The following is an 11,971-nucleotide window of genomic DNA, read 5'->3' as shown; positions in this document are numbered from 1 at the left end:
CCTTTTAACATAACGATATGATTACATTAATTATGTTATTACATAAAATGAGTATTTTTACTTTTACCTAATAATAAATTTAAATAATACGATACAATAAAATTTAAATAACAATGAAAAAAGAAATTATTTTAAACTAACAATACGATAAGATACAATGGGTAAGATATAACGGGTAACAACCGTCCAAATAAGGTGTTATAAGTGCCGTGTGGTTACATTTTTTCTATATAAACACTTGGAAGACCTTCTTTCTATTCTATAACTATATATTCAAATTTGAAATATAGGAGAAAAAAGAGGGACTTTTTGTCTAAATATTATGGATTCAAGTATTTCAATAATATTAATTGCTTTTAGTGTTCTTTTTTCTAGTTTCATGGTATCATTTTGTCAGATAAAAAACCTTAGTATTGTCAAAGAACCAGGTTCATTTCCAAAAAATTTCTTGTTTGGAACAGCCTCTTCTTGTTACCAGGTTTGTGTTTTTTTTTTTCATCTTGTTATCTAGTTGTTACTCTTAGAGAGTAGCTAGAGGGCGCAAGGGGTTCATTTCGAATACTAACGAAATATCTTACCTATATATGTTAAATCATGTTGGATTCTTTTAATTACGTATCATCTTGTTGTTGTTACTATTTCTTTTATTTTATTTTGAGCGAAAGATCAATCAGAAACAGTTTTTTATTGTCATAAGGTAAGGTCTGCATGGACATACTATCCTATCCAGACCTCACCTATGAGATTATATTAAATTTATTATTGTTGAATACTATTGATTATTTTTTATATATATATATATTTTATATTTTTTTAACAAAAATTCTGACTTTGTTATCGCGATACTTAATTTTTGGGCTTTTTAAAAATTAATATCTCTTGTTTTCTTTGCAGTTTGAAGGAGCTTTTCTTAGTGATGGCAAAGGCCTTAACAATTGGGATGTTTTTACTCATGAAGCTGGTGATCTTTCTTTTATAATTATATATTTTATAAACCTCGATATTGAAGGCTAAAGATGCTTATTATCTGAGCAATATATTCCTAATCATCGATTCTCAATAATAGTAGTAATGTTTATTATTGGGATTTTTTGCAGGCCACATAGCAGATGGAAGTAATGGAGACATTGCTCTAGATCATTATAATCGATATCAGGTACCCTATCGCGATGCATCTCTTCTTTTCGAATTGAATTATAATGATTTAAAATTTACTGATTCGATTAATTTATGAAACCTTATGACTACCATACTATTAGGTCCATGAACTTTGATGTTGGCATATCAATCAAGTCTAAAAATTTGGTGTTTATACGTTCTGTCTTCTTTTTGACACAAAAATATTCTTATATTTAATTTCACCACTAACAAAATTCTTAAGCAGACAGAGAGCATAATTGCACTTTTTTTTTTAAAAAAAAAAAAAATTTGGTTAAAGGTAAAATATATTCCCTTTGTACGTTTTTTAGTTGTTATGTTGCTTTTTTTTAAATTCATATGATTGCTTTTTGATATTTTAAATAAAAATTAAATAAAAATTATAATTATAATTTTTTATATATCAGTATGATGATAAAATTCATTATAAAATATTCGTCAAAATTTTCATCATTTTTTACATGACTATTTGAGAAAAAAAAAGAGGGAATGAAACAGTACCCTATCACACTTTTTGGTGACAGCTACTTTCTTTCTTGCACGTGTGAAAATAAAATAAAATAAAATAAAACTAAAGAAATATTATTATTGTTGTTATTATATTGTTTCTGGAAAAATGATTAGGTACAAGTGTATTATATGCTGAAAATATGTGAACGAACTGTTTTCATATACATGTAGTATTTGTTTTATTATCCCATATCACCTTATTTATTGGTGTGATCCGAGGAGAGTCACCATTTTCAATAAAGGGTTCAAAATTTATAAAAATAAATATATGAAATAATTGAATGGGATTTAATATCTAATATATATATATAATATTATTTTAATCATATATAAATAATATATTTTTTTATCGAATAAAATTTGAATGACCCCCTTCTATCAAGGTCGCTCCACCGCGTGGATGTGACACCAAATAATAATGGAGCAAAAACAATATGACTTGTTGTAATTATAATTTAAATATCTATTTATTTGACACCTCTACGTAAACAGGAGGACATTAAGCTTATGGAAGATATGGGAGTGAATAGCTTTCGTTTCTCTATCTCATGGGCAAGAATTCTACCTAGTAAGTTACAACTAAATCTACGGACCTCTCATTTATTGATAAATTTTAACTATATATTTTACGATTTAAAATGAGTTGTGAGTGACACTCATATTTAACCTCTTAAGTGGGCGAATCAAGGAATTCAAATCCCCAATATATGTCAATAATCTAACTATGAATAATAAAAATAATGCGAAAGCTCCAAAACTTATTAAAATACCTAATCAACTAAACCTCTAACGTCATCACATCAAGGACATCTAATCTCCAAATATCAAGTCTAAGAGTATCGAATACACCAAAATAAAAGAATAAAGTGGTATGTGTCCGAAAAATAAGGACATAAGGTTATTACCAAGAGAATCCACGCGAGCTTGAATAAATATCTCATCCTGAAACCTGATATTTTGGTGACTGGCTAGAGTTGAGGGGATGCCGAAGTCATTAATACACTCGCTGCACTCTATAAAGGAAAAACAAAGAAAACCACAAGTAGGGCTCAGTCCGAGGCAACATATACTAAGTAGATATCATCTGCCAACCCAAAATAGAAACTAATATATAATGAATAATAACATGAACTTAACTATGACACTTAACAGGTGGTAAGCAACAAACAATATGTACAAGTGACTACGTAATCAATCACAATATCAAGCACACCCATGAGGACTCATGCCTCTACACCACGCTCATTTGGGAAATGGGTTTTTTGAGATTGAGTACATTAAGTTAATTCAATATCCTTTTCCTTTAATGTTACTGTGTCGGAACGTGAAACTTCGATCCATTTGTAACGTGTCAAAACGTAATACTCCGATCCAAAAATATCGTGTCGAAACGTCACACTCCAATCCAAGAATACCGTGTCGGAATGTGACACTCAGATCCAATTATACCGTGTCGGAACGTGACACTCCGATCCAATTACTCCATTAATATTCATTTATTATCACCACTTTCAATTCATTGATAATATTTCATCAAGTCTTCTTTATTCAATGAAACACTTCGATAAAGAGGTTTCAAGAATATAAATTGCAGGTCTCAGGATTTCAGACCAATCACAAAACACACAACCAAGTCACACAACCATTCAATCAAGTACATTGAAAACTTCACAATATCATTCAATACATATCAATTACTATTAAGAGTTTACTATTAAATAGCATAAACCATAATCTACCTCCACCGAAGAACCGAAGTCAAGCAAGCTGCTTCTCCAATACTTTTTGTTTCCTCAACGCTCCGAACCTTTTCAATTTATCAAGTATATGTGCACAATTTTTAAGTTAACGAGTCTATTAACACTTATATTATTGTATGTCTAGTCTAAACCATAAAATTCACATAATTCTATTATTAATTTCCTAAAGTTCAAACCTAATGATAAGCCTTAATTTCTCCTATTAGCATAACTTTAATGTTACTCCCCTAATATGATACACGTGGTCTTTAATTAACTATTCCATTATATCAAAACTTAGTTATAATATGATAACTAATGAAAATAACCTAAGATTGACGTAAATTAATTATTGACCATTAGCGCTAACTACAAAATTTTTCCTTTAAGTTTGTTGGACATGATTTATCCCTAAATTGACACATCAACAAGTGACTGTCACAGTTATTGCCACATCAATTTGAGAAACAATTCACTTTGATACAAATTACTAGTAATCAATGTCTAACCATGCAATTTGTAATTATACTAGAGTATATTACCAACTTCAACCTATTTTTAACTATAGGAGGAATGAATCACGAGTACTAGTTAATTTTTAATAGTATTCTAACTCTATAAATTATTAAAATTGTCACACTAATTTCATAATTATAGTAACGATTAGTTCAAAATACTTATTCAGAATCTATCGAAAAATATTTATAAAACGAAAAGCTCTAATACTCAAAATGTCAAATGGGTCGTTACAATATACATCATAGGTATAAATAAATTTTTACGTTATTAAATCATTTTTACTTGTTTAATGTCCCCTTATAATGTTTTATTGTCCTAAAATTGGATTAGATGGGATGTATGGAGGTGTCAATATGGCTGGAATTCAACACTACAATAAGTTGATTGATGTACTCCTACAAAAAGGTTTTGATCTCGCGATTGTTATTTTCGATCGTTTTAAATATATACTATTAATCATGTGTTAAACAGTTAACGTAAATTACAGGTATTCAACCATTTGTCACCTTAGCACATTATGACATACCTCAAGAACTTGAAGAAAGATATGGAGGATGGCTAAGTCCCAAAATACAGTAAGCAAGATTTGACACTTTATGTCTTCTTCTTTTTTATTATTATTTAGTGAGTATTTTGAATATAATTTAGGAAAACATTGTGGGGTGAGGAAGGAGTGTTGGGGGTAGGAATTAAAGAAAAAATAATCTTTGAAGGAAACTTTTTTTTTTTATTAGTATTATTATTTTCTTTAAGAAAATTACTTTCTAATTATTAAAAAGCTTGTTTTTCTAGAAAAAAAAAAGTCTTTTTCCAAACATTTTAGAGGTAATATTTCGGATAGTCATTCGACTATACCTTCTTTTAAAAAAATAATTGAAGTCAGTGTAATTTTCTAAAAAAAAACCTATAATTGAGTGATTTTCTTTAAAAGAAATTTATAGATGAGTGATTTTTGAGTTAAAAAATAAAAAATGAGTAATTTTTAAGAAAAACGTTTATAATTAAGTGACCGTATGATTAACTTACTAAATTGAATGTTTTCCTCCGTACCAAAACCCTTCAATTTGTCAATTACCATTACTTATATTACCTTTTACATAATTTATATATATATATATATATAAATTTCATTTCAAAAAATTAGAAAATTCCAAAATAGATGAAAGCGAAAAAGAAGGCTCGAAAAACCTGTCTAGATCAATCAACAAAAGTTTCACTTTACCTACACAAGCACACAAAACTATACTAATGGAAGCCCTACCTACAAAGGAACCAAGAATAAAACTTAAAATACGTAAATTGCCGGTCAAATGTATACTATCTGATTCTCGAGAAATGAAAAGTATCACGAGAAAACTTTTACCACATAATACAAACACATATTTAAATTCAATTTAACTTATTTAGAATCGAAGGAATTAAACGAATCATATTTTCATATATTTTTTTTAATTTTATTAATTTCAGGGATGATTTTTGTTATTATGGAGATACATGTTTCAAATATTTTGGGGATAGAGTTAAATATTGGGTAACTATTAATGAACCGAATGTAATGGCGGTTCGAGGCTATAGATTTGGTACTTTCCCTCCGGTTCGATGTTCCGGTTCATTTGGTAATTGCAATTTTGGAAATTCAGAAAAAGAGCCATTTATTGCAGCACACAATATGATTTTATCACATGCTGCTCTTGTCACCATTTACAAAACAAAATATCAGGTTCCAATAATTTTTTACGGTAATAAATATGCATATATTAAATCTTTTTATCGGTTGTCGTTATATGCTAATATAAATTTTAAAAATATTTATGAAGAGTGTTATCTGCTTCTAAATAATACATTTAGCAGCAATGAAGATATTGTCATTAATTAATTGTTACTAAAAAAATCATTTTAATTATGATATATTCCCTTTTTTTTTTTACATGAATTATCACTATTACTAATAAAGATTCCCCCATCCACCCGCAAGTGCTATAAAACATGATTTTCTGATCTGAATTTTACTGAATCAAATTATTAGGAAAATGCATGACGAAGAACAAATTTTTATTGAAATATTGGATTTAGTCATTGAACATTTTTTTTCTTTTCATCTTGATCCAATCAAAGTATTTCTGGGAATAACCACTAAACATTTTTCAGCGAGAAATTTCAGTTGGAAAATTGTAATTTTTAGTAGTGTACCACCATTTCTGTATTGAAGCACAACTAATTAAATAGTTCCAGTAGAAAAAGTGTTGATAGTATCGGATTGTCAGCTAGTTAGCTTCGAAGTGATATTTTTAATTTGTAAATAATGATAATTTAAGTAGCAAAAGAGAACAACAAATAGTTGATGTATGAAACATGAAAAAAAAAAAAAGAACCTGACATAATTTAGATTTTTTTTTACAATTAACTCAATTTTTAACAAATTATGTATATTATATTTGATGGGAATTGTGAAATACAGATTTATTAAGAAATATAATGAAAAAATGTTTTTTTTGTGTTCATATATAAAGGTGAGACAAGGAGGGATGATTGGAATATCTTTGAATACTCAATGGTATGAACCTTTTAGCAATTCCTCAGAAGACAATTATGCAACTCAGAGAGCAAGATCTTTTGTTTACAATTGGTAAGCTTTCTTTGTATTTTGTATTTCATAAATATATATTTTCATGAAAAATACCTTTTTAACATTGCGTAAGTAAAATTTTAAAATATTTACATATAATTTAGATAAATATTATGAACAGTGAATATGAATATAAGTGAGGGCATGGATGCGCCAATGGGGTAAGGAAAGGTAGGCTAGGGTAGGGTACATGGAGCAGGGTTGGTTTGTTGAGATGTTGGCGGTAAGGAGGACACTATTAAAAAAAAAAAAGGGACCTCTGAAGGCATACTACGTAAATATGGTCTTTAATTTGACCTTAGTTTATATTTGTGCCCTCAAATTCGGATGTGTATAAATAGACACTTAAAATTATATAATGTTGAATAAACTGACACAATCGTCCTATGTGACATCCAACATGACAATTAGTATCCTACGTGATGTTTTACATGTATTATGACACGTAAGAATTTTGTGTCAAGTTATTCAACTTTAAGTAATTACTTATACACATTTATAGTTAAAAGACATGTATATGAAATGATTGAGACCAATTGTTAAGGACACATTTATATGTTATACAACATCAACAAAAAGAAGGTCAATATTTCGATATCGATCAAAATTTTACCAACTCTTGATGTCAATTTTCTTTATAGGGTTTTTGTTATTCTTTTTGTAGTGCGTTGGAGATTATCAATATAAAATGTCTGTTATAAAATTTGATATATTTTTTTAATTTTAAAGTGAGTCATTTTTCTGATTTTTAATGATTTTGTAATCTATGTAAAAGACATTTTAAAAAATATTTTAACTAAATAAATACAAAAAGAAGAACCAAAAAAAAATTATTGCAAAAAAGTTTTTTTCCATTCCAACTCATTCAATAGTTATAGCCCTTGAAATCTAATTTTCAATGCTTCAATTATTAATTGAAATTTGAGTAAAAAGTTATGACCGTTTAATAAAATATAATATTATTGTTATATGCAGGTTTTTGGACCCTATTATATTTGGAAAATATCCAGAAGAAATGCAAAAAATTCTTGGAAATAACCTGCCTAAATTTTCAAGAAATGATATAAAAAAACTGAAAAATGGCCTAGATTTTATTGGCTTAAATCATTATACAGCAGCTTATATTAAAGATTGTTTGTTCTCTGTCTGTGAACATGGACAATATTCTTCTTGGTCAGAAGGTTCTTATTTTCGTGCTACAGAAAAAGATGGTGTGTATATTGGAGAACCCGTAAGTATAAAATTCGATTTAATTTACGTGTCTTAATTTAATTTAACAATTTACTTAAAATGTGTATTGTGTGCTTAAATCATTTTGCATAAATCGAGAGCATGCTGGAAATAATTTTTTACCTCACTCAAAAATAGGATAAATACATGACTTGTGAAAATATACTGAATATGTATTGAAATGTGTTTTGAATTTCATTTTCTTATACATACATACATATATATATATATATATATATATATATAAATCATGTGCAATATTGATATTAATAATACATAATCAGTCCCTTAAATTACTTGTCTAAATATTCAATTTAGACACTCGTGCAACTAGATAATGCACCTATCAATGCTTTATCGTTTCAATTTGTTTGCTTTCCCTTTTTTACTCTGAAAGAAAGAAGAACTAAATGTTTTTTTTTTAATTAAACACCTCAATTCCTGATAAAACATATTAACTGATCACTTTCGATTTAAATTTTATATTTTATTTTATTTTTTGTGTGTATTAATTTTCATTTGCCTATTTTGAAAATAACTCTTACATTAATTGATATATTTTATAAATGATTCAGACTACAATGGATTGGCTATTTGTGTATCCTCAAGGGATGGAAAAGCTTGTGATGTACATGAAGGATAGGTTCAATAATACTCCAATCATCATAACTGAAAATGGTAACATAGAACTTGAAGTTTACCTTTATTTGTGCAATTTTAGAAACACAAAATCATGGCACTAATTAATTGGAAAATATAAAAAATTATCTTATATTATAGGGAAAATACCCAAGTACCCCCTCAACCTATGTCGGAAATTCCAGAGAAATACTTATACTATATTAAGGTCCTATTACCCCCTGAACTTATTTTATAAGTATTTTCTACCCCTTTTTAGCCTACGTGGTACTAGTTCGAAAAAAAATCAATCATCGTTGGGCCCACAAGATAGTGCCACGTAAGCTAAAAAAGGGTAAAAAATTATTAATAAAATAAGTTCAGGAGGGTAATAGGACCTTAGTATAGTATAAGTGTGTCTCTGAAATTTAGGGCATAGGTAGAGGGGGTACTTAGACATTATCCCTGTATTATACGAAATATCTTAATTTTTTGCTTTATCATACTTTAGGGATATGCATATATAGTTTCATACCTCAAGTATCATTAGCTAATTATGTTACATCTGTCTTTTTACATTAATGGATTTCAAGCCTGAAGCATATCAATCAGATGATATGCATTTTATGCAAAAGTTCATTAAATTTTGAGAAAAGGGATAATGCCCAAGTACCCCCTCAACTTATGTCCGAAATTTTAGAGACACACTTATACTATACTAAGGTCATATTACCCCCTTAACTTATTTTATTAATAATTTTTTACCCCTTTTAAGCTTACGTGGCACTATCTTGTGGGCCCAATGATGGTTGACTTTTTTTTTCGAACTAGTGCCACGTAGGCTAAAAAGGGGCAGAAAATTACATATAAAATAAGTTCAGGGGGGTAATAGGACCTTAGTATAGTATAAGTGTGTCTCTGGAATTTCGGGCATAGTTTGAGGGGTACTTGGGTATTTTCCCTTGAGAAAATGCATAAGTATTCCTTCGACCTATGTCCGAAATTTCAGAGACAAATTATACTATACTAAGGTTCTATTACTCCTGAACTTATTCTATAAGTAATTTTCTTCTCTTTTTGGCTTACGTGTCACTAGCTTGAAAAAAAAGTCAACTAACGTTGAACCCACAAGATAGTACCACGTAGGCCAAAAAGTGGTAGAAAATTATTAATAAAATAAGTTCAGGGGGCAATAGGACCTTTGTATAATATAAGTGTGTCTTTAAGATTTCGGGTATATATTGAGGGATACTTGTGCATTATCCCTAAATATATTCTGATAACGTCGAGAACACTCTGTTTGTAACAAATTTTAAACATATGGAAAATAAATAAACCATACAAATAAAATATGAAGAAACATGATTTTATTAATCAAGATAGCGGGTACGTCTGTTCATGATCCCTTGATTCTACTCTCCTAGGACTTATCCATGATTCGAGGGCTCTTAGTGGCGTATTTCTCAAACTAGGATGATTTTGATTTGACCTCTTTATATGAGTAATTCATCAATTTGTGAAGTATTCGAGATCTTGATCTCTTTATGGAATTTCTGAGATGTCCTTTAAGGAAAATTAGTACCCTTTATATTGACATAAACTAGGATTTAGAATTGAATAACCTCCAAGAATATTAATATAAATTGAACACAATTTGTAGAGTCCCAACTCGAATTGAATGTATATTCTGAATTGAGCAAATCTTACAGGTATTGCTGAGAGTGACAATCCAAATTCTTCCCTAGAAGATGCTCTCAATGACACTCAAAGAGTGGAGTACATGCATAACTACTTGAATTCCTTGGCAAATGCAATGAGGTACTTCTCTCTCAACTCTTCAACACACATATTTGTTATAGATTTTTTGAAGTGACCAAAACTAGTATTTTCCTCCGTCCGCTTTTAATTGTCATGGAATCTATTTATAAAGTCAATTTTAAAAAAAAAATTAATTATCATTTTGAGATGTATTTTTTCATCATATTGATGTACAAAAAAGTTGCAACTTGTAGTACTTTTCATATAATTTTTTGTTTAAAATATCGAATTCATGTAATCTAATTTAACTTTGAAAATTGATCAAATTGACTTTCGAAAAGCGTAACATGACAAATAAAAATGAACACACAGAGTAGATTATAGAATACAATTTGCACCTTTCGAAGAATTAATTCTAACATACAACGAATGATACATTAAACAAAACAAATAACCTATTTATATCGTGAAGTTTTCTGACATAAGAGTATCAATTAATTCCCTTTGTACAAAGATAGTTTCTACCAGATTCATAAATGTCTGTTTACATTATATATTAATTAATATTTAGATTAACATATATGTTTGTTTAATTTTATTTTATAAATAGGGAAGGTGCAAATGTGAGAGGGTATTTTGCTTGGTCATTACTGGACAACTTTGAATGGTTAGAAGGATATACAAAAAGATTTGGATTGCATTATGTCAATTTTACAAATCTACAAAGAACTCCAAAATTATCAGCCACTAGGTATAAGGAGCTCATATACAACTTTCAAAGCCAACTAACAAGATATACATCATGAATTAGAGTTCGACGTAATAGTTACAAATTCGATAAAATTTAATAGTTTTAACAGTTATGATCTAAGTAAAAAATTTGATTCAGTACTTTGTCAGAGTGATATAAGTATAAGCACTATGCCTTGTCAATATTTCCTTATTGTTTTGTAAACTAAAGCAAGTGAGTTTAGTGTGCAATGAGCATATAATTATCCAAGCTAATAATAATATTTTATTTTCTTTTGCAATTTAGAGCTTAATTATGTTCCATATAATTATTCAAGCTAATCTCTTTCTTTATGTTACATAGTTCATTCAAATACTAATATAATTATATGAAACAAATTATCCTTTTAACACATTTTCTCTCTCTATGTTGTATATCTACAATAAGATTTTGTGGATCAGAATATGTATTGAAAAAATTAATACAAAATCAGTATATGAGATTGGTGATAGAATATCGATAAAAATACAAAAACTTTATCTTCCTAAAAAGATCATACATATGATGAGATTAGTGATAGAATATCGACTAAAATACGATAACTTTGTCTTTCTAAGAAGATTATACATTTCATATGACTGGTGAGAAATAATAACATCTCTTTCATTTGTGAAAACAAGCCTTTATTATATTCTAGTATTCTTATCGATTGAATAGCACAAGCTCCTTAAAGTGTATTATCCCCTCTCCTATAAAAGAAAAAAGTTGATGCACCCAACTATCTCAATATTGATGATCAACAAAATCTACTTCAAGTCTCACCATAAAACTATGGGTTATCGAATAATTAAGTAGTACAATTTACAAAAGATATAAAATATACAGAAATAGAAGTGAAAATATACTATTTATTTCTTGTCAAACTTATCCAATAAGACGACATAGAGTTTCATCTTCTACGACTATTATCGAAAATTACATATAACCATTGAGAACATTAATCCCAAAAAGAGGAATATTGTGATGTTCACAACGACATTATCCCTTCTATCCTATTTGAATTATGCAACAAGAAAAGTAAGT

At 28.4% G+C, this 11,971-nt stretch overlaps 1 protein-coding gene across 1 annotated transcript; it reads left to right on the top strand.

Moving 5' to 3' along the window:
• Positions 1-230: 230 nt before the first annotated feature.
• On the top strand, positions 231-11,189 carry LOC101255272 (beta-glucosidase 46). The gene is made up of 12 exons (XM_004234434.5): positions 231-478; positions 895-961; positions 1,098-1,156; positions 2,161-2,236; positions 4,257-4,331; positions 4,414-4,501; positions 5,394-5,646; positions 6,437-6,552; positions 7,528-7,783; positions 8,358-8,460; positions 10,110-10,218; positions 10,769-11,189. Exons 1-12 carry the CDS (start codon positions 323-325, stop codon positions 10,962-10,964), a joined length of 1,554 nt encoding a protein of 517 aa, XP_004234482.1. The 5' UTR covers positions 231-322; the 3' UTR covers positions 10,965-11,189.
• The last annotated feature ends 782 nt before the right edge of the window (positions 11,190-11,971 follow it).

Source organism: Solanum lycopersicum, chromosome 3 (genome assembly GCF_036512215.1).
Source record: "Solanum lycopersicum chromosome 3, SLM_r2.1".
Classification (NCBI taxonomy): domain Eukaryota; kingdom Viridiplantae; phylum Streptophyta; class Magnoliopsida; order Solanales; family Solanaceae; genus Solanum; species Solanum lycopersicum.
This window is presented reverse-complemented; position numbering and strand designations above follow the sequence as displayed.